Source organism: Solanum verrucosum, unplaced genomic scaffold, assembly GCF_900185275.1.
Source record: "Solanum verrucosum unplaced genomic scaffold, falcon-dt-bn FXZP01000008.1, whole genome shotgun sequence".
Classification (NCBI taxonomy): domain Eukaryota; kingdom Viridiplantae; phylum Streptophyta; class Magnoliopsida; order Solanales; family Solanaceae; genus Solanum; species Solanum verrucosum.
Genome location: NW_026020195.1, coordinates 329,211 through 353,240, shown reverse-complemented (window position 1 = coordinate 353,240; position 24,030 = coordinate 329,211). Strand labels below are relative to the sequence as shown.

At 32.0% G+C, this 24,030-nt stretch overlaps 4 protein-coding genes across 4 annotated transcripts; 2 read left to right on the top strand and 2 right to left on the bottom strand.

Annotated features, from left to right (window-relative positions):
- Nucleotides 1–114: 114 nt before the first annotated feature.
- On the top strand, nucleotides 115–5,381 carry LOC125829852 (transcription factor TGA2.3-like). Its single transcript, XM_049509059.1, has 11 exons — nucleotides 115–219; nucleotides 1,042–1,142; nucleotides 1,262–1,347; nucleotides 1,442–1,669; nucleotides 2,680–2,757; nucleotides 2,856–2,915; nucleotides 3,543–3,620; nucleotides 3,722–3,779; nucleotides 3,960–4,231; nucleotides 4,536–4,781; nucleotides 4,861–5,381. The coding sequence occupies exons 1-11, from the start codon at nucleotides 125–127 to the stop codon at nucleotides 5,011–5,013; spliced, it is 1,455 nt and encodes a 484-aa protein (XP_049365016.1). The 5' UTR covers nucleotides 115–124; the 3' UTR covers nucleotides 5,014–5,381.
- Nucleotides 5,382–5,421: 40 nt separating this feature from the next.
- Nucleotides 5,422–6,327, bottom strand: LOC125829885 (uncharacterized). Its single transcript, XM_049509105.1, has 2 exons — nucleotides 5,954–6,327; nucleotides 5,422–5,642 (listed from the first exon to the last, which is right to left on the bottom strand). Exons 1-2 carry the CDS (start codon nucleotides 6,300–6,302, stop codon nucleotides 5,584–5,586), a joined length of 408 nt encoding a protein of 135 aa, XP_049365062.1. The 5' UTR covers nucleotides 6,303–6,327; the 3' UTR covers nucleotides 5,422–5,583.
- A 2,955-nt stretch (nucleotides 6,328–9,282) lies between these two features.
- LOC125829877 (transcription factor bHLH18-like) lies at nucleotides 9,283–11,174 on the bottom strand. Its single transcript, XM_049509090.1, has 3 exons — nucleotides 10,848–11,174; nucleotides 10,068–10,367; nucleotides 9,283–9,609 (listed from the first exon to the last, which is right to left on the bottom strand). Exons 1-3 carry the CDS (start codon nucleotides 11,172–11,174, stop codon nucleotides 9,538–9,540), a joined length of 699 nt encoding a protein of 232 aa, XP_049365047.1. The 3' UTR covers nucleotides 9,283–9,537.
- A 7,626-nt stretch (nucleotides 11,175–18,800) lies between these two features.
- On the top strand, nucleotides 18,801–23,671 carry LOC125829843 (putative late blight resistance protein homolog R1B-16). The gene is made up of 3 exons (XM_049509048.1): nucleotides 18,801–19,062; nucleotides 20,311–20,580; nucleotides 21,414–23,671. The coding sequence occupies exons 1-3, from the start codon at nucleotides 18,895–18,897 to the stop codon at nucleotides 23,649–23,651; spliced, it is 2,676 nt and encodes an 891-aa protein (XP_049365005.1). The 5' UTR covers nucleotides 18,801–18,894; the 3' UTR covers nucleotides 23,652–23,671.
- The last annotated feature ends 359 nt before the right edge of the window (nucleotides 23,672–24,030 follow it).

The following is a 24,030-nucleotide window of genomic DNA, read 5'->3' as shown; positions in this document are numbered from 1 at the left end:
AAAACTGTACTCATACGCAATCTCTTTTTTGAAAGATTTAGCTTCAAGAAAAATACAGACAATTTTTTGGGAAAGAAGATTTTTTTTTTAAAGGTGTTTGAAGTTAGTGGAGAAGGAAAAAAAAATGCAAGCTTTCAAAGCAGCAGCTGTTACTCTTAATAATAATAATAATAGTAATAGTAACTCTAATATGTATTGCTACTCAAGTTATTACCTCAGGTATCATATAGATATTTCTCCTCTTTTTTTTCAATTTGATTTGTGCATGTTTATGTGGGGTTTGTGTTTTCTTGGTTTTTAAGTTCTTGTATGAGTGAAGGGGTTAAAAAGATACAATTTTTATTGTTTTGAGCTTTATTTGTGCATGTTTATGGAGTTTATGTTCTTGTGTTAGTAAAGGGGTTAAAAAGATTCAATTTTTACATGTCTTTTTCAGCTTGATTATGTGGGGTTTAAGTTTTGTTGGATTTTAAGTTCTTGTATGAGTGAAGGGGCATAAAAAAGATTCAATTTTTATTGTTTTGAGCTTTATTTGTGCATGTTTATGGAGTTTAAGTTCTTGTGTTAGTAAAGGGGTTAGAAAGCTTCATTTTTTATATGTTTTTTTTTCAGCTTGATTTGTGCATGTTTTTTGTGGGGTTCATGTTTTTCTTGGTTTTTAAGTTCTTGTATGAGTAAAGGGCATAGAAAGATTCAATTTTTATTGTTTTGAGCTTTTACTTATGCATGTTTATGGAGTTCAAGTTCTTGTGTTTTCAAGTTTTACATGTTTTCAACTAGGGGCGGAGCCATGTAGGACCGAGGGGTTCATTCGAATCCTTTTCTAGCCATGGTTAAAATTATTCGAATCCTTTTTTAGCCATGGTTCATTCGGCTTCTTCACGTGTTTACTTCCTCATATTTTGAATCGCTTGATGACAATCCTGTCGCTTCCACTATTTTTAGCTTGATTTGTGCATGTGTATGAGGTTTTCTTGGTTTTTAAGGTTCTTATGTGTTTAAAAGGATTAAAGATTCAATTTTTTTTGTAATGTTATATAGAGGTGATGAAGGTAGTAGACTTGCAGCACGTTTTGCTGATATTGGAGAACTTGAACAGTCTACAGGATTCACTCAACAAGATGCTGTTGATTTAAGTAGAAGTATACATTTTTTATCTTTTATGATCTCCCCACCAAACAATATCTCAATTGTTTTTGTTATCTTTGATTGTGACCTTAAAAAGATAAATGTTTTGTTGTTTTTTTTGGTTTCTTGATAGCTTCTGTATATGGTGAAATGAGGCCAAACAATATTGGTGTTGTTTCTTGTAACAACAATAACTTACACTTTGGTGAACTTAATACGGTAAGAGAAAAAATGATCAATCTTTGCAGTTTGTAAAATTTGGTTGTGTTTTTTTGTATTTATGAGGTGAAGTGTTTGAAAATGGGAATTGCAGAGTATTGGTTCATCAGAGACAGGGGTTGAGACAGGAAGGTTTATGTTGCAGAAGGCACAACCAGGAAAGGTGGGGGGTGGAGGGGGTGGGGGTGGAGGGGGTGGTGGTGGTGGTGTGGCATTGGGAAATGTGCAGCATTTTGAGAATTGGGGTGATTCTGGTATTGCAGACCATAGCCAGCAGACTGACACTTCAACAGATGTTGATACTGATGAAAGAAACCATCAGGTTTTGGCTTTTCTCTACCCCCTACCCCAAATGGAAACTGCCTTTTTTTGACATTTAGCAATAGTTCATCCCTGTCTTTTTCTCCTTAAGGGGAGGGATAATGTGATATGGACAGCGGAAATCTTAGTAGCTCTATTGGTTGATTATTTGAACTTTCACTTTGTTAATGATGGTTTGATCCCCCTACCCCTATTTTTTTCAACAATGTGGTATAGACGGTGGAGGTCCATGTAGTTGACCCCAATGAAAGTCGCAATTTTTGGCATTAAGCAATTAGTCCATCCTTGTCTTTTTTCACCTGAAAGGGAGGGATAACGTGATTGTGATACAAACAATGAGTATTCATGTAGTCGATCCCAAGAAATTTGCAATTTTTGGCATTAAGCAATAGTGTATCCTTGGTTTTTTCTTCTTTTTTCCCTTAAAGGGAGGGATAATGCGATGTAGACGGTGAAGATTCATGTAGTCGACCCCAATGAAAGTTGCAATTTTTGTCATTTAGCAGTAGTCCATCACCAGCCCAGGACTCCGTCCTAATATATGCAGCAGTGTTTGGATTTCAAGAATCAATAATAAAAACTTGAAACTCCAGTATAATATTTTAATCTCAAGATATACTGGAGTTTCAAGTTTCTATTATTGATTTCACACTATTTTGGGTAATGGAGATGTGTTAATTTCACTAATCTGTGGTTGAACTAACTCAGCTTGGTAGGGTAGCATTTGTATCTTATGTTGCTCCAAAATCTTGTGTTAATGAATTCAATATAATATTGACTATTTTGGCAAGCCTCTGTAAACAGTATCTTTGGAATTTAATGGATTGTTGGGTTGGAAAGTGACTTCAAGAAATATTCTGTAAATGAACCTGTTGTTTTGCCCTTGAATTTATTTGAACGAATTAAGTGTATCGTATTCGCCCCTATAGGGGAATGATTTGATATCTTTCATAGCTATACCACCAACCTTCTATTATGAACTGTTTGCATTTATTTGATTTTGTGTCGTAGGGCCAAGGGGTTCAGCATGGTACATTAATAGCTGTGGACTCCATGGACCTGTCCAAAGTAAAGCTTGGAGACCAGAAGGTGGTTGTACTGGTTTACTCTTATCTCTTTATTCCAATGGTTAATCTATTGCATTGGTTGTTACATATTATTACTGTATTTACTTAGCTTACTTGCAGACACTTCGCAGGCTGGCTCAGAATCGAGAAGCTGCTAGGAAAAGCCGATTAAGGAAAAAAGTAATTTATTCACCTTTTGCAATATTTTAAATGAGATTGATTTGGCACATTCCCATTACTGATACTTTTCGTCCTTCTGACTATTATGTACAGTCTAAGTTCTGTAATCGTATTTTGAGTTTAGCTCACTTTAGTTAGCAACTGTGTGGTGTCATATAGCTTCCGTCAGAAAATGTATGCATCTGTATATGTGTACATTTGCATTTAGAATCATATAGATGCATACACTTGCAACAAACAAGTAAGGTGTTTTGCTCACACATTACATATATCTTCATGACGTCCAGATATAGTTGAACACTATAGGTAGGAAAAACAGATGCAATTTGTGTAATAGTTCCACTGTTAGCAATTATGAATAGCAGGATATTCTTGCTTCGCATGATTTTATATCTTGCAGGGGTGGGGGGTGGGCCGGTGGGGTTTATTTTCTATTTATGCAAAATTAGCAAGATATTATCACACGTCAGGTGGTTGGCTTGACAGCATTATATTGTTAAACATATGTTAAGCTTATAGCTTAATATTTAGGCTGTCTGCGATGTTGATCATTGCTGATCAGTATATTATACGTCTACTTATATATGCTTGATGTTTAAATGATTGTTAGGTTTTTGTTTTGCACAGGCATATGTTCAACAGCTGGAGAATAGTAGGCTCAAACTGTCACAGTTAGAGCAAGAGCTAAAACGAGCCCGCCAACAGGTATACCTCTTCCTCCACTACTTGTAAGTAGAGCCCGCCAACTAGTACAGTTTCAAATCGTACGAAACTTCTACGTAGTTGAATGAATTGCTTGGATGCAGGGCATATTTATTGGTAATGGATATGCAGGAGATCAGAGCATTTCTACTGGTGGAAATGGTTAGAAAATTTCTGTCCTTGCTAGCATTCGTTACATGTCAAATTTTCACGAGAAGATTAATGTTTTACGTCTTGTTTTTTCCTTCTTCCGATTGAAGAACATATCATGAGTAATTTTGATCAATTTATGACCTGGCATGTGTTAGTCATGAATGGGGGGTAATTGTGATACTTGTACAGGGGCATTGGCATTCGACATGGATTATGCTCGTTGGCTAGATGAACATCAACGACTTATCAGTGATCTCCGATCAGCTGTAAATTCTCACAGGGGCGATAATGAACTGCGCCATCTCGTTGATGGTGTAATGTCACATTATGACGAAAAATTCAAGTTAAAGAGTGTAGGTCTAAAAGCAGATGTTTTTCATATGCTGTCAGGCATGTGGAAGACTCCTGTAGAAAGGTGTTTCATGTGGTTAGGCGGATTTCGTTCTTCTGAGCTTCTCAAGGTAAACTAGGCTTTTCGTTCAGCTACCGTACTATATTTAAAGTATCTAGTGTAGTCTTACACAGTAAGGTCAGAGGTAGAGAGGGTGTCAGTCAAGGAAAACAAATCAAAGCAATCCAGAAAAAGAAGAAACGGATATGAAAGCATAACAGCACCTGTTGAACAGTAACTACATCAAAATAATACGATAATCGAAGTACCAAAATTGAAGGTCAAAAAGCTATAGGAGTAACACTACGACTTAAGTGTCATTTTCTATTAGTGTTTTATTTTCGTATACTGATGACCTGACATTGGAAATACAGATTCTTGGCAACCATCTTGAACCATTCACAGAGCAGCAGCTCATAGGCATATGTAACTTGCAACAGTCTTCTCAGCAAGCCGAGGACGCCCTATCACAAGGTATGGAAGCCCTGCAACAATTACTCGTTGATACACTTTCATCTACGTCTCTCGGCCCTACTGGCTCAGGAAATGTAGCCGACTATATGGGGCAAATGGCAATTGCAATGAGACAGCTTGGCACTCTTGAGAACTTCCTTCAGCAGGTAACTAACTGTCCTCTGTTCAAAGTTCTTTACAACACTTGTGCAACAAAATTCACATTTATGCTTTCTTTATTGCTAGGCTGATCTTCTGCGACAACGAACTTTGCAACAATTGCATCGAATCTTGACTACTCGTCAAGCTGCTCGAGCCCTCCTTGTCATAAGTGATTACATGTCAAGGCTTCGAGCACTCAGTTCGTTGTGGTTAGCACGCCCCAAAGACCAACTCTAGTACGTCGTATTCATCCCTACTAGGTTCCTCCTTTTCATAGTCATTTCCTACACCTTTGAAATTGTGAAGATAAGTCATTATATAGTAGTTCACAACTTTCAAAAGTCTTTCACTCGGAATCACACAATGACAAAACGTATAGTACTCGTGTACTATCTCGATCCACATTGCCTCGAGATAGTTTGAGCACAATGAGTGATCTGTATACTATTATCTAGTCTTAGCTATTTTCTTGTACTAGGTATGTTAGTTATCTATTCGAAGATAGTCCTTGGTTAATCGTCGTTCGTTGTATGTACAAGTATCACCCTTCTGGCTGTTGGTTGCAATTGATGTTTGTTGTTTGTTAATGGAAAAAACTTCTCATATCTCTCTTTTTGTTTTTGTTTTTCGGATAGTAAATCTTTTGGTGATCACAACAACAATATATTCCGTGTAATTCTACGATAGATCTTTTGGAGATTTGCCTTTTAAATTCATAAATAAATTTAATAAATCTTTTACATGGCTAATACAATACATCAAAACTTCAGAGTTTATTTTTGATGATTAGAACTAATTATAGGATGATTAACAGTTTCCTGTTGACACTGGCTTGTATATGTTTCCTCTTTCAGTATTTTTCCTTCCTGCAGACAGAAATGAGAAAAAAAAATAAGTATAAGCAATAGAAGATATACAAGGAAAAAATTGTTTAAGTGAGACTAAAAGTCTGTTTATCGAGTTTTTGGAAAGTCAAAAATATTTTTTTTTCTTGAAAAGAGTATTTGAGGTGTTCGACCAAACTTTCAAGAAAAAATTAAGTATTTTATAGTCGTAAAAAGTAATGCTCATCAACTTTCTAAATATACATATTTTGAAAGTTTGTTCATACCGATCGATTCGTTTGGTAGAGTGTAGTAGTAAAAATAATTCATATATAAGAGAAAAGGGAACATACTTGATTTACTTCTTCTTCTTGATTTAACAATATGTGGAATAAAAACTCCTGTTCCATTTAGCACTTCACCCCTATTTCCTTTATTCCATAAATCCAATAACCATTTTGGAACTTTATTATAATCCTCTTTATCTCCATACCAATAAAATTGAATTCCTTTAGGTTGTTGCAACACTAAAGATTTCATTTCTACTCTTTTTGAATTCTTGATTTGATCATTTGATTGTTGAACATAATCTTCTTCATCTTCTGTTGTTAATATTAACATCTGTCTTCTTAACTCATCGTAAAAATCGTCACCTTCGAATTCGTCTCGAAAAGTCCCCATGTTTCTCTTGAATATTTCCATTGATGAATCCTTGAAAAAATAAGTTCTTGATTTTTATTTTTTTTGTATATTTTTTGAGTTTTTGGGTTTGTATTTATAGTGTTTTATGTGAGGAGAAAGGGTTTATGTGTTCGTGGTCAAAGTTACTAGTGATAAGAATTTGGTCTTACAACACGTCTACAAGTGGAAATAAATCTAAAGAATATGTCCTATTTTTTGTATGTTAGTCAATGCTTGTATGTTAACCTTATTTTATTTTATATTAAAGGAAAAATGTTAAGATTTGTCTTTTTCTATTCGACGAAAAGTTTTAATTTTATTGTTAGTTATAAGTTTGACTCATTCATGCCTTTATTTAGTAAGTTGTGGAATTAGTCAGAATTTGAAAGTTATGAGTTCGATATTTTAGTTATTTCTGAGTTATTAGGTTCTAAATTAATAATTTATGCATATTATATATAAAAAAAATATTAAAAGACAAATACAAAATTTCAACTATTTTGTCGTATTGTGAGGCTCCGCCCCTACTTGTCATTACAATTTTGGTTCGAAATCGCCCTTAATCACTAGGATGCTTGTTAAATTGATTTTGTTTTAATCACTAGGACAAATTTGAACATTTTACCTATTATATATGAATTAATATACTATTATATAGATTAGCACAATAACATAGCTTCATAATAATTTTGGATTTTTTTCCTCTATACAATATAGGTCCATTATTAACTAAGAGGATAGGGGAAACAAATTCAAAGAATATGTTCCATTTTTTATATTAGTCTATGCGTGTAAATTAAACACTAATTATTTTAATTAAATATAACTTATTATAATGTTTACACTTTGAATTTTCTTCATCTATTTGCGTAATATAGTCGTATGTTGTTTGAATTTAGGTCAATTAACATGTATAAGTGGGCCCTTTATTCTCAAGTAAATTATTGTATTAGTCCACAAAGTTAAGAAAATGATACTCTACTCAACCTAGAAGGATTTGTATTTTTTTGACTTTTCAAATATGAACTCTTCACCGTTAATGTCTTCCACCTACTTGTGATAGGCAATTAGTGTTGAAAACAAATACTTAAAAAGTGAGTTTAGTATTAAAAGGTTTAAGTTATATTTTTTTCGCTTCAAAATACTTGACGCACATATTAAGAATAGTTTTTTGATTGACTTTTCAGACATGTAAGTCAAGACAATTTTATTATATTGATAAAATACACTTGTAATTAAAAATTTTTAAGGGGTGTATTAGGTCAACATAGCTAAGTAATATGAAATGAAAGAAGTATATATTAACTATGATTATTGAAAGGGAAAAAAGGTCAATTTTACTTGTAAACTATTCGAAAATGAGATATTGTCTTTCATTTTAGGTTATAATTCAAAAATACCCTTATCGTTAGTCAAGTAGCTCAAAAATACACTTGTTCCTGATGATTTCTCCCGCTCATATGGAAAAATGTCAGTTTTACCCCTTAAATATTCGAAAGAGACAATGTCAATCTCCATCAATATGTCAAAACATTAAGAAAGGGAATGTGACGAATAGTGGTAGATTCGTAATTTTTATTAAGGAGATTAGAAATATAAAAAAATCTTTTCATAAATATAAAAAAAATTATGAAGTAGGTTCGAATAAATCTCTTGGGCTCGGGCTCCACCAACGATAACCCTTGCAATGTTATTTTTAGTCACTATCAATTCTTGGTCAACTTTATCAACCAATGTATTTTTCAAAAGTATTACAATAATGTTTGTTAATTGACACCATACAACTATACACTAAAAATCAATTAGAAGAATCATATTTGAAAGGTAAATAGGTGAACTATTAGTTTACCAATTTAGTTTGACTTGTTATTTGTGTTTTTAGTGGGACATCCAAACGCGGCATTATGATTAGAATTTAATTTTTCAGTTATAGACATTTGGAGTTTTGTAAAAGTGACATTTTAGTTCCAAAATTATCTTGACTTGACTTTTAGCCGCCATTTATTTATTTTTATTTGTAAAAAAAGGGTATTTTTCTGCCTGCATTCCACTTCTTGAATTGGAATATTCTTTACATATATTGGTACTTTATTCAAATTAATAATTATACTAGCTTGTTCAAAATATCTTGGGTTAACAGTATTTAAATCCCTTGGTTATTGATAATTCTGATTATAATCTTTGCGGTATTCGGACTAAACATATTTTTGTGATCTCTTTATAGTAATAATATCAATATAATTTCGTAAGTGAATTCTAAGGAATGTGGTGCATAGTTTTACCCTTATCTTGTAATGATAGATTAGTAAAGCATATCGAAATCAAGTATGAAAAAGATATACAATAATGAAAGAACATGCTAAAAATAAAGGAAAAAAGAGAGTAGTAATTTTTACAAATAATACGGTAAGAGAAACAAAGGAAACAACATGTAATAATAAAATCGAAGAACAAGACAATAAGAAAATAATAATAACAATACTGGTAAGAAAGCTAGACAAATTTCGACTAGTTACTAATAATCTTCTACCTAATCATTGACCTCCATAACCTCCTATCTAGAGTTACATAAATACTAACCATCTCACTGCTTTAATTAATTGTATCTTATCTTAAGTTTGTATTATTACTCCATATTTAACGATAAAATAATTTTATAAATAGTAAAATATGACATATTTTCTACATAAAAGGATTTAAAATACACATTTTATTTAATTGAAAACTAAATCTGCTTACAATCATATATCCCTAGGACCAAAAAATATAATTACCAATAACTTATGAATAAAAAGTGCTATTATCCCAAACATCTTTCAATTCTAACCAATTTCAAGTTATGTTATTATTGTATTGAAATAATGGAATGACACCATAATTAATGGGTATAGAACGAATCCAAGTGTTGAATATCAAATCGCAGAATGACTTTTTATTTTTATCTCTATAATATGCTTCTTTTGTAAAATAATTTTTTTTTATCTCTATAATATGCTTCTTTTGTAAAATAAATTTTATTATCTCCATCGGAGTCTTCGATTAATTTAATTTACGCCGCATAAAATTCATGAAAGGCTGACACTTTTATTCCACTCTGTTTATACAAAAAAACACATGTTTTATATTATTATGGGATAGACATATGTACAAAAATACATGTGATTAATTAGTTAAATACAAAAGCATATAGTGATTAATTATTATTTGCATATATAATAACAAATGTACAACTTGTCTGCTGACCAGACATTAATCTTCACACATTGATTATCGACGATCTTAATTTCTCAGCAAGAAAATCTGTTGTTTCACAAAACTCATCATTCATCTGTAAAAAAATAAAATTAGGAGAGAAATTAAATATTATCATATATAACAAATTGAAATATATTTAAAACAATGCAATTAATGTATTATGAATTATGATGTACTTCATTGACATTCATGAGTATAAGATAAATTATCTATAAATATTTATTAAGTAATTAGTTTTACACAAATATATAATTTTTACTAGAGATTATTGGATTTTATAATTGAACCTGTAAACTATAGTTGATCGTTGTTGCTCACCAAAAAATCGAATATCAGTATGGAGTTCATTTGGCAAAACTAAATTTCACTATTTAAGAATTGATCGAGTTGTGGAAGTAGCCACTAATATTTGTATTAGGGTAGATTGCCGTCTGTCTATATCATAACCTTAGGGTACAGTTCTTCTCTGAATTCTACTAATGCGGGATGCTTCGTGCAATAACATGAAATATAGTAAGATAGAATTCAAACCTGAGCAATAACTGTGATATGCATTGAGGTGGTGCCAAATGGCATGAAATTGGTGGTCTTGATAGTTAAATGAAGCCTTTGGATCACACTTAATATTTCATCAATATTTCCTTTTTGTTGGTTTTTGTATAATAATATTGTAATGAGCAACTCTTTTTCTAAACTTTTTACGTCAACTTCTGGTAATAAACTACTCTTCTTCATCATGTCTATGGTAGATTGATGATCATCTTGTTTTGCCCTTTCACCAAGTTGTCTAATGAGAGTGGCTGCTCCTTCAAGAATTGATGCCTTGTCCATCTGTCATATAATAATTTAACATGTTTCAATTAATGCGCAGATACAAAATTTAATATTATGTGTTGGAGTTTAAAATCATACTTTTAAATATTTAGTGAATTTCATAACAATATATACAGAATTTGAGCCAAAATTATTATGTCTGAATGAGCTACGACTAATATTATATTGCATGGACTTATATATAGTTATCATGAATTTTATAAGTTTAGTTACTTACGATTGAGGTTTTGGAAGATGGTTAATCAAACGCCCCTCAAGAGTTTTGAAAATGGAAAATATTTTGATAGGAAGTGTATTTTTTCCTCATTAATTAAATGTTATTAGATAACGATTAATAAAAGGAATAATAACAAAATGAAAGTTCATAAAAGGGAAGAAAATTCACGTCAGTCACCAATTTTTTTTATTATGCCCACAAACTTACCATAAAATGGGTCATGTACCATTCAAATTTAAATTAATCGAGTCAGTACGTACCTTGTTGAGGCCAGGAATGAGAGAGGCTAAGGAAACAAACAACTTAGATATCCTCTTTCTTCTCTTTCTTTCAGCTAACAAATGTTCATGTGCTTGCTCCCCACTCCTTCTTTCTCCAAATTTTGCACCAATAATATTATTATTATTTGAGAAACTTATAGTATTATTTGCCTCTTCCTTTGGGATTAACAAAGAATTTTCAAAATTATTGTTGAAAGAAATTATACAAGCTAAAGAATTTGCCTTTTCATCTTCTTCTTTATGAAGTTGTTTTCTTGATGTCTCACCCTTATTATGATGAGAAAAGATAAGAGAAAGATCATCCATTTTTTTTTTGAGAGATTATTGGAGAAATTAAAGGCCAATTTGTATATTTTGTGTATCTATCATGACTTTAATTTATAGTGCTACAAAAAATAATTTCATTAAAGGGGAGGTGCAAGTTGTTGCTTAAACGGCAATGATGTTACCCCTTAACAATATTAATATTAATAATTAAAAAATATCCGTATATATATATATATATATATATATATATATATTGTTTTAATTTGTATGAAGTGTTAACTTGACATTCACCAAAACATTTTATTATTTGTCCATCGTACTAAAATATATCATGTATTTTACCTATGTTATTCTCTCAAACTTAATCGGAGTATATATTAATAGTCAATTTCGAATTTTCAAAGTATAGTAAATATGAATAGTTAAATAAATATTTTTTCTTCTTCCAGATTAATTCAGTCAATAGCAATTACTTCTTTTTATCTTGTTAACACGATGAAACATTCAATGCATTTGATTTAATTCCTAGTCTTAGTTTGATCGATGCAATATTTTTTTCTATTTCACAAGCATAACACCATAGGGCCACAACACATGGGAGATTGATCTGACTTTTAATTCACTTATGACTCTTTGTATTACGATAGCTCGACCTTAGTGAACAGAGGGACACACTTTTAGGAAGGTGTTTGACATGTATCCGGGGTTTAATAAATGAAGCTTTTTTTTATTTTTGTGATCTTAAATATGTTATGACATTTTGGAGGCCTAAAAAACTTGTCATCAATGATAAAATTAAAACTTTTAAATTAAATTATTTCTATATTTGAAAACCATACAACACTATTATTATTTTGAAATATTTTTTTTTAAAAAAAAAGTGTTACGCAAATTATTGGTAGAAGCAAAAAACCAATAACTTTATTTTATATTTAATTTCATAAATTTTGTTTTGTTTTATGTTTCGTATCCAATGGTGCATGGATTAGGGAGCAGGCGGCTAAGGATGTTTAGTTGGATTAGGACCCTACACTACCTAATTATATATTACTATTATCTTAAGTTTGTAATTAATCAATCGTCATATGGACTTGAAAACTAGTCCTATTTAATATTTGTAAATAATGTCTAAAGTCATACATCTTGCAAATCAATTATCATAGTATTCAAAAATACTAGGAACATTTGACACTTGTATGATGAGTAAAATGATTTGTTAATTACCTACTAATTTTTCTTTTATTTTTTTGGTACCTAACTTGAAATTAAACGACTTGCATGCCAATATGACATAGATTCAAATTCTGTATCTTCCACTTATGTGTTATTGACTTTTGAGATAAGAATTTTTTTTTTATTTGTGATCATCGATGTAGGAAGGTCAATTAAGCGAAACTCTTTTTATTGTGAAGTAGGGTGTGTTTGTAGAAGAATTGAAATGTTTTCTTAAAAAATAAATGAGTTTTTTTTTTTACTTATTTAATTTTTAATATTTGATACTTACAACAATAATATTATATCAGTATAAATTTATAAGTAGGGTCTTTGAAGTTTTTTTGATAATTAAGTACCAAGAAAAATAAATAAATGAATAAATAAATATCTCAAATGATTATATGGAAAGTTGTAAACTTGAGACTTGGAAGTATTGACGGAGAGAAGATAATGAATTTGAAATGTATATTTATAAAACTTATTTTTTTACTAGAAATATCATCTCCCTGACGAATTTCATGAATTGTCATTTTATTAATGAAATTTCGATTTTTCGCCTTGTATTCTCTTCCTTTGTTTCCCCTCGCCCATTCCCTATTTTTTTTATAAAAAAAATATGACTATGCTCTGTCACGACAAGTCAGAAAATAAAATAATGTAGATAATTTATTTAATCATACTCTATGACATTGCTGACGGTATCCAATGAAAAATGCTTACATCAAAGTAACTACTAATTACTCATATTTTATTGACAAAAAATAATGACAAACAACATGTGTCATTGGAACTAAAATACATTTTTCTATATTTTAATATTAATATTACTCCTTTCTCTTCATTTTTATTTGTCTAAATTGTGTTTTTAGAGTTAATTTAACTAATCTTCAAGTTAAACTAAATTAGGGTAATCTAAAATTTTGAATATTGGAAAATTGTATAAAAAGATATATCCTTTCCATATTAGTATAATTAAAAAAATATCTTAAAATATTAGTTAGAATTTATACAATTTAATCTTTCTTTTTTTTGTTTTTCATTCGGTGTTCCGAGCCCACATTGGAGCTTTGATTAAATCCGGTGTTACGACCTGATTTCGAAAACTAAGGTTTCGAAACCAATTTCGCAACTTTGGCAACTTTTGTTATGTTTTGGAAAAATGAGTTATTTGGAGTCGCCACTTAATTCTTTAGGAAAAATTAAGAAAACCATTTTAAAAGGAATTTTTTGAAAGGAAATATTTTAAATAAAACATTTAATAAACCAGAGTCGGGTAAGAGTTCAAATAATTCTCTAAGGAAGGGTTTAGGCATCTTAGAGAATCCGCTAACACGCGGTTAACCGACGGATTTAAAGGTTGGCTAATTTGAAAAGATAACTTAAATTACTTGAAAAAATCTTATTTTATTATTTTATTATTTAATTTTGTTATATATATATATTTATTTTTTGATAAATGAGAAATCTTTTGATACTTGTACATTCATATTATCCCAATTAATGAAATAATTCAAATGTTGAAGTGCCAAAATAATAATTTAACTTAACATTTTATCCGAGTCAAGTTTTTGAGTCGAAAAATCAACACAATAACTTAAGCGTGGATTTGAAAGCTAAATACTAACTATGAAAGAATATAAGATAATTCTCAAGTTAGTCTTGAAAGCTTAGAGTGACTTAACTAAAACGGGTTTTGAAAATTTAGATATTTGAAGTAAACAACTAACGAAATAGAAAAGTTATTTTAAAAAACTCCCAAGGATTCATCTAAATTAGATAAAGCGTTAATTCACAATCAATCAATAAACAAATAATAAGACAAATAAAGGAAAAGAGCATGTCTCCAAATCAAGCCATTGGACTTAATGTTCGGACCACTTTTGTCGCTTATGCTCAAATTGGACCTTTAAGTCCTAAATTCCAAAATCTTTAGCCCTTTGCGGGCTGCTCTACTGCTGTAAATTGGACTAATTAAAGTCCAAAAATTTCCAATTTTAGTTCGTTTGGGACTGCTGGCTGCTACTGCTGCAATTGAATTGGATTTTAAAATCCCAAAATTCAATTTTCGGCCATTTGGGATTGCCATTACACCGCTACTTAGCTGCTGCCACTGATTTGGGATTTGACCCATTAATATTAGCTTCCCTTTCACGATTCCGATGAGGTTGACTCGAAGAGAGTTGAATGCAAACCAATGGAGAGTCCAAATGGACTCGAACAAGAAAGTTCACACAAAGAAAACAAACGAAATAAGGATTAGCGAGTTTGAATAGAGCAATAATTCAAATTCATTTTATTATGGTCAGACAATAAGGATCCATGAACATGGGAGAAATAAATGAGCAAAATGCAACTAACTATTCATTTAGCCAACGCACGCGGCCACACATAGTAAACATAAATGGGCTATTCGCTACTATCATGGGGATTTTTAAAGTTAACTATAATAGCCAGCTAGCAGCTAACCCAAATAGCATATCAATATAACTAAATAGAAATTAAGGATGAAAGAACCAATATTAAATGCAACAAATCACCCTACTAAAACATCTCTAAAGCAGCTAATTAATTAAGAATTCCACAAACTGTTATTTAAACAAGGGAACCCATTGCTAACTATATTCAACAAAGTTTAGCTAAATTTATTCATTTTTAAAGTAACAATAAGCGATACTAGAGAGACACATCAGAGAATGTTAAATAAATTCCAAACAAACTTTAGCAAAGATTAAGACAACCAGCCATATGGAGCATATGAAACTCAATTATTACTTTTCTTTTAGTGAACATGCTAAGAAGGGAAAAGAAAAACAAATAGCTAGCAGAATAAATAAGTTGTTGGTCAAAATAAGAACAAATAGAGCTTAACATAAGAGCTACTCTTCATAAACGAGGGTGAAGTAATGCTAGCTATCAACCATCCTCTTTTTAGCAAATATGAATTTAATGTTAAACATAAAATATAAACAAAGAACTAAACAGTATCTACGACAAACAAGAAAATTAGTTGTTTTACTAGTTACTAAGACATCAGAATGGACAGCAAACCAAAAATCAAAATTACTAACAGATACAACAACTAAACTGATCTAATCCAGTCATTCAACACACAACCAAATAATAAAAATATTTAAAAGAAGGAAGAATTACCTTTCACTGAGCAGCGAGCTAAAACGACGAGTTGAGAAGACGACTCCACCACCCCTTTCAACTCGAACAACCACAAAAATTGAACTATTGAACCAAGATTTCCCAAACCTTTTAGGGGTACTCTCAGGTTTTCCTCATTCCTCTTTGAACAGTGAGAAGAAGGCCTATTTATAGGCCTAAAATCTCTAAAAATTGGAAAGATTTTCGATGTGGGATTTTTGAAAAATCCCTTAACATATAAGGGTTGCCAACTGGTTAGTGTACGAGTTTGAATGGAGAGGCGTTGATTTTGAGTGAAGGACGATCGAGGCGCGAGATGCAAACACCTGGCTCGATCGAGAATATTCTTGTACGAAGAGAGGGAGAGGACGACGCGGGCTACGTGCGATTTTGGAGAGTTGCGTCGCGTACTACTGGAATTTCTGGGTTTCTGCTCGTCTGGTCACGCGAGGGAGAAGACGCAGCAGGGGTCGCGCTTGAGTTCTGGGTCAGTCGGGTACTGTTTGGTGTTGCTGATCGTGTGTATTGTTGTATGTAGCTGATGGGTTGTATGAGATTGGGCCAAGATTTGGGAAAAGGGTTTATTATAAAACCATTTGGTCTTTAGGATTTGACCAAAGTATTGCAATTTTAGCCGAAATGGCTCATTGCATTACCAAATTTAACCAATGGAATTTTAACACATAGCCAATTCGATGATTGATGAATTCGGCTAAAGATCAAATAAGATGAATTGTTACTAATTAATTAACGAGCTTCTTAATTTTAACAAAATAAAATGATTAACTTAATTATAAATTGATTAACTCAAAAATATAAGCTATTAATTAACTAAACTAAATTAACCAAATATTTAGGAAAAACTAAATTGTTATTATTATTTTTAGATGATTTTTGAATACCCATAAAATGTACTAAATATAATTTTATAAAATATGTGTATTATTTGAAAATTTAAAAATAGTGACAAAACTATATATTTTTTTTTTTAAACTTGAAATACATTGCAACTTTTATTAAAAGCTAATTATTTCAAATCGTTTGAAATTGAAAAAGCTCGATGATCAATACATATTGTGGAGGGCCAAAATTGGGTGTCAACATCCGGATTGCACATTGCAAGGCCCATTCGAGGGTTGCGCTCCCAACAAGATTTTCTCTATATCCAGGGCTCGAATCCGAGACTTCTGGTTAAGGGTGAAGCACTCCCACAAGTGCACCACAACCCATGTTGGTTATACAATTTAATCTAAAGATATAAAATGTGACAAATAAAAACGAAACAAAAATATGTTTTTGTCCAACAGCAGCCGCCAGACGGCCCTCCGTATAATCTGAAAGACAACAAAAATAAATAAATACCATCAACCTTAATTAGAGGCTAAATCCACCTAATTAGCAAACAGGTCATAACTGGTTTTATTTAAGTACCCCATTCCCATATTAGTGTAAGTTCATTAGTCATATGAAAAAATTACATAAATACACAACTTATTTCATCATATTTTTAAAAATTTCCTATCATTTGTAAAAATTTCAAAAATCTCAACTCTCTCCTATTTTCGGATACATTACTTTACGCGATGTATCAGGACATACGAGATTGAGTGATGTATTCGAAACCGAGACGTGGTGTATCGGAACATTGAGGGATGAATTTGAAACCAGAACTCGATGTATCGAGACGTTTTTGGAATGTATCCGGATTCCACCAAATTTAAGAGATTTTAGTTTGGAAAAAAAAAGAAGGAATAAGATGTAATTAGCTCTTAACACTATGAAATTTGTGTAAAATTTCCATTTTTTGTTTCCCGTTTTAATTTAATTTGCAATGGTAATTATTACATTAGATTACAAAAATACTCTATCATTGATTTTATGTTTGATGTAAATTTGTGAGGTCGACTTTTATTATATTGGGTGTCCATTACTCAAATCATCATCCAACAATATGAAATTATTTCGTAAAGTCATGTTTTAAAAATATATATATAATAAATAAATCATTTAAGTATATATATCACTCAGAAGGTCAATCTATCAAAAACTTATTTTACCTTCTAAATTATAAATCTGTGCCATTTTTATTTTACTTTTCAAATATTATGGAAAGAGCAAATGGTGAATCAAATTAGACAGATTTGGGGGTTATTTTATAACCCTTCTTCGTGTGAAGTAATATCATAAATTAAAATTTAGTGATATTGGAAATCTTTGTACATTATGAGTTTATGACTTAATGAGTATATATAATATAATAACTTATATAATTGCATTCATTTTTTTTTTAGTTATTTTATAAAAAAAGAAGCATAGATTATGCTGAATGTGTGATTAGGTTCTTGGCCCAAACTCCAAACCATTCAAAGGGCTAGGCCCATTTTAATGTCCTGCCCGGCCATTTATAAGTTTAGCCCAATTCGAGCTGATATCTAGCCCAAATTGGTCCACGAAAGATTTTCAAGAAAACATTTTTTATATGATATGTTAATTCTTTTTTTATAATCATATGATATGTTATATATAGTTATAATAAAGAAAAATAATAATTTTCTTAGGTATTTAAAAATTATCAAAGAACAAATAAAGTAACCATAAAAATTGGACGGATTGAATTTTGTCCCAAATTTTAGCCTATTTTAATCCAAATAACTTTTGAGTGAGTCAATAATTTGCCCAATTATTAACTCAACCTATTTTGATCCACCCAAATACAATTCCACCCATCCATTTATCACCTTTAATAATAGAACATGTATGCAAATTATGTATCAAGGGTTGCGATGAAGTTCATCCTTAATAAGATGTTTTAGGTTCGAATTATGGTCATACAATCATCTTAGTTAGGAAGCCGTGACTTTTCAATACAAATTCAAATGAACTTTAGTATGAATATCAAACATCGAATGAAAAATTAAATATCACTTTATTTTAAATGATATAGTGATAGTAAACACCTCAACAAACCATGTCATTAAGGATAAAATGTGGATGTTAAAATAACTTTTTTAAACAAAGAAATAAGAAGACATATAACTTTTTTAAATTATTATTAAATTTTAAAAGATGACATCTTTTCCGAACAAACTAAAAAAACAACATGTCATGTAAATTAAAACAGATAATAATATTCTCTCTTTCAACTGTTTATCTTACTTTCTTTTAAAATGAAAACTTATTAGACATTTTAATTCATTTTCAATTTAAGATTACGAGATTCAAAAGCGGATAAAATGTGAGTGTGATTAAACTAAAGCAACTTGTACCTAGAAATATCTTAAAAGGAATTCTAAAAGCCCCAATCAATTACTAACAAAATTCCCAATTATTAGTTGTCACTTTACTACTTTCTGAGTCAATAACTCCCGAAAACCAGCAAGCTCGAGGTGCAACAATGGCGGATGTAGCAGTAAAGTTCTTAGTAGAAAATTTGATGCAGTTACTAATCGACAACGCCGATTTGATTCTCGGAATCAAAGGCGAAGTTGAAAATCTACTCCGAGATCTCAATGATTTCAATGCTTTCCTCAAACAAGCTGCTAAATCCCGCAGGGAAAATGAGGTTTGCCTTAAAATTAGGAATTATTTAATTTATTTAACATTCAATATGAATTGATTTTCCAAATACTGTTCTTCCTTTCATATTACTTGACCCGTGCTCGTGTTGACTTGGGTTTTTTTTTTTTGCTGTACTATAGTTTATTTATGGTAGCTAATTATTGCTGATTGTAGTTCGTATAGGAAAGAAGTGATATAACTCTTAGATTCAAACTAAAATGAAATATTTATTTTTAGTATAAAAATTAAAGTAAATGAAATGGAGGGAGTATTAGTTAAAGTAGTCTTTGCATTGTTATAATTAAATAGGGTGCTAAGGTAGATTTAGGATTTAAATTTAATATGTTCAATCTTAGCTTTCATTTTATCATAGATTTTGAAGTTGAAAATTTGAGTTATTTATGAAATTTGAGGTTGTGTTTGGAGATGCATTTTACTTAGAAAAAAATGAAGTTTGGTGAGGGGAGGACCCAAAAAGGGGCTTAGAGCCAGTCTTTGGGACATTTGATCAAATTTCATGGTCAATCAAATATTTGAAGATAAATTTTTAAAATCTATGCTCCAGCACGGAGCTAAATAGACAAAAAAGAAGTCGAAGGGATTTTTTTTTTTGATTAGAACACAATCAATTCATACTTATCAGTGAAATAAATAATAACAAGTTGTACCGGAGGATGGAAAAGGAACGCAAAATATATTCATAAGAGTTGAGTTTTTGTATAAGGTCTCCCAATTTCTAAAATTATCTTTTACATAACAAAAGTAACTGCAAAGTAATAGAAATATCGTTTCTATAGAAGCAGTGCAAAGTAATAGAAACATCTTATTTGCAACAAAAGTTAGAGCGAAGTAATACTGACGTGTACTTTCATGTTTAATTAGTAACTATATGGTGTTGTCTTCTTAAATATGAGGCTACAAAAATCAACAAATATTCTTCTCATATCTTCTTGCTTGTCGTCTAATTAAGATGATAGCTCATGTCACAACTCTCTTCTGCTACTCAGAATGAGCATAGAAGCATGGTGTCATCGTGCAATCCACACGCTCACACATGTTGATATGCAGGATTTTTGGGACAAGCATGATCGTAATGTATATTTTGCATCAAAAATATGGTTATCAACTATTTTATTGCATTTTTCACATAAATGTATATTTCGCGTGAAAAATATTGTTTGAATACCTGAATACTCCAACCAACTAAAGAGAATAATTAATAGTTTTATTGAGTAAATTGTTTTACTTACAGGTTTTGAAAGAAATGGTGAAGAAAATCAGAAAAGTGGTGAATGATGCTGAGGATTCAATTGATAAATTTGTGATTGAAGCTAAGAGACATGATGATAAAAACAAATTTGCTCAATGGATTCATATTACTCATGTGGCTAGAGCAAAAGGGGTAGCGGATGAGATCAAAAGTATAAGGGAAAGAGTGAAGGAAATTAGAGAAAATGACGCTTATGGCCTTCAAGCGATAACTTTAGATGATAATTTCAATAGAGGTGATGAAGAGAGGAAGGTGATTTTTTCTCATTCTTTTAATTTCTGCTATTATTATTAATAATAATTTTCTTTTGTGATACTAGTTCAAGTAATATAGTCGGTATACATCATAATTAAAGGGGTAGGGTAACTAGCAACAAATAATATAAAGACAAATTTATAACCAAGATTGAGAAAAAGTAAAGTCCAAGTGTAAGCATATTTTAACAATAAGATAAGATAGACAGTAATGTTATGGATAATTTAAGAAACGTTTTCATATTTTAGAAGATTCTATCAACAAACTTTTTTTTTTTGGTTTCCCACCCGGTGTCCGGTACCCACATTGGAGCCCGACTAAATCAAGCTAATTGGAGCCCGACTAAATCAAGCTAACAGATGATAAATGTAATTTCTATTCGAACAAAATTGACACAAATCATTTATCAAAACGAAAAATAGTTTATCAAATATGTCATTATAACTATAAGCTTATTACAGTACAGAAAAAAATTGTACTCTCTCTAAGTCTTACTGAAACTATGATACAACATACCCTACATTATGAAGCAATTTAGAAGCCTTTAAGGTTGAGCAAACTTAAGCTGGACAATATCATAACATATAGGCAGTATACCATAAAATATATATATATGTATATATATATATATACCTTTGTGGAAAGTGTATTTAAAGCAGTGAAATCTGTATTCTCAACTAAAAGGGAGATTTTGGTAAATTATGAAATGTGGTTGCTATATGTAATGAAGGTCGCGTTGAGAATCTTGTTTTGTTAAGCACGTACACTCAACTAGTACTTCAAGTAAATTGATATGTTTTATAGATTTCTTCTTTACAATCATATTACAGGCCCCTGTAGTTGAGGAAGATGATGTGGTTGGTTTTGATGATGAAGCAAAAATTGTAATTGATCGTCTCATCGGAGGATCAGATTATGTTGAGGTTGTGCCAGTTGTTGGTATGCCTGGTCTTGGTAAAACAACTTTGGCATATAAGATTTACAAGGATCCAAAGGTTGAGTATGAGTTCTTCACCCGCGTTTGGGTATATGTCTCTCAAACATTCAAGAGAAGGGAAATATTTCTCAACATTATCAGCAAGTTCACTCGAAATAACAAACAATATCATGATACACCAGAGGATGACTTAGCAAATGAAGTGAAGGAGCTTCTTGGAAAAGGTGGGAAATATCTTATTGTTTTGGATGATGTGTGGACGATGGAAGCTTGGGATCGTATCAAAATTGCTTTCCCTAATAATGGTAAACGGAATAGAGTGTTGATGACCACAAGACAATCACATGTGGCTAAGCATTGTAATGATAAACCTCATGATCTTAAGTTTTTAACTAAAGATGAAAGTTGGGAGCTACTTGAGAAGAAGGTTTTTCACAAGGAAAAGTGTCCACCTGAGTTAGAATTGCCCGGGAAAAGTATAGCTGAAAAATGTATGGGATTACCTCTTGCAATAGTGGTTATCGCCGGAGCTTTGATAGGCAAAGGAAAGACAACAAGGGAGTGGGAGTTGGTGGCTGCCAGTGTCGGTGAGCACCTCATAAATCGAGATCCAGAGAACTGCAAGAAATTGGTTCAAATGAGTTATGATCGTTTGCCTTATGACCTAAAGGCGTGTTTTTTATACTGTGGGGCATTTCCAGGAGGTTCTCAAATTCCTGCTAAGAAGTTGATTCGGTTATGGATCGCGGAAGGATTCATACAATACCAAGGACCATTGGCTCTAGAGGATGTAGCAGAGGACCACTTAAATGATCTTGTCAATAGGAACTTAGTGATGGTAATGCAAAGGAGTTGCAGTGGTCAAATCAAAATATGTCGCGTTCATGACATGTTGCATGAGTTCTGCAGACACGAGGCCATGACGGAGGAGAATCTTTTTCAAGAAATCAAACAAGGGCAAGAACGATCTTTTCCAGGGAAACAAGAGTTAGCCACTTATCGTCGTTTGTGTATTCACTCCTTGGTTCCTGAATTCTTATCAACAAAGCCCTCCGGTGAGCATATCAGGTCATTTTTATGTGTTGGCTCGAAGAAAATTGACATGCCTCCAAATGAAATACCATCCATCCCGAAAGCCTTTCCATTGCTTAGGGTACTAGATGCTGAATCAATCAAGTTCAATCGATTTTCTCGAGAGTTCTTCAAATTATTTCATTTGAGGTACATTGCTTTATCAACTGACAAGATTAAGACCATTCCCGCGGATTTTGGGAATCTTTGGAACGTACAAACACTTATCGTTGAGACGCAACAGGCTACTCTTGACATCAAAGCAGACATTTGGAATATGACAAGATTAAGGCATGTGTGCACAAACGCCTCTGCTACATTGCCTTCCACTAAGCGCCCCAAGAGCAGCAAGGGCAACTTGGTGAATCGTTGCTTACAAACACTTTCAACTATAGCACCCGAATGTTGCACAGCAGAAGTTTTTACTAGAACTCCTAATCTCAAGAAATTAGGCGTTCGTGGGAAAATAGATGCGCTTTTAGAAACCAGTAAAGACGGGTCTGGTTCTGGCTTGTTCAGTAACATAGGTAAGTTAGCTTGCCTCGAATATCTGAAGTTGGTAAATGATACTCGTCTAAGTAGTAAACCGCTACACCTTCCTCCAGCATATATTTTCCCTCAGAAGCTAAAAAAGCTCTCTCTGGTAGACACTTGGTTTGAATGGAAAGATATGTCTATATTAGGTCTATTGCCAGACCTTGAGGTGCTGAAGTTGAAAGAAAATGCGTTTAAAGGACAGTCGTGGGAGCAAGAGGACGGTGGTTTTCCTCGTCTGCAGGTCTTATGGATTGAAAGGACAGATCTAACTTCTTGGAAAGCCTCATCAGGGAACTTTCCGCGACTAAAACACCTCGCACTCATATCATGTGATAAACTTGAGGAACTCCCAGCTGAACTGGCTGATGTGAAAAACCTCCAGCTAATTGAACTCCAGGGTTGCAGTGAATCTGCAGCTAGATCTGCACGAGCGATACTAAAAAGGAATCAAGAAAAAGAACAGGAAGACGATAAGGGCACCGGATTCAAGCTTTCTATATTCCCTCATGATCTTGGATTGTAACTTCAAAGATTGCTTCATTGGCACTTTGACAGGTTAGTCTTCAAAACATGTTACTCACTCCGTTTCAATTTTCTTGTCTTACTTTCCTTTTACACTCCGTTTAAAAAAGAATGTCTCTTCCTTTTTTGGCAACTTCTGATTCTAATTTTCCACATGACATGTTTAAGACCACAAGATTGAACGACACTTTGGTACATTTTACATATTTCTCCCCCTTTTGGTCGGAAATACTTTAGGCTGAACGGTTAAGATACTTTAACAGCTGATCATACGTCGTTTTGCACAGGGTCTTTGTAAATTCTGATACTGAATTCACTCTGCAGTGAGTCAAGTCCTCAGCTTGCTACAACTTCATTGGCCTCGGAGCTTAAACGCTACT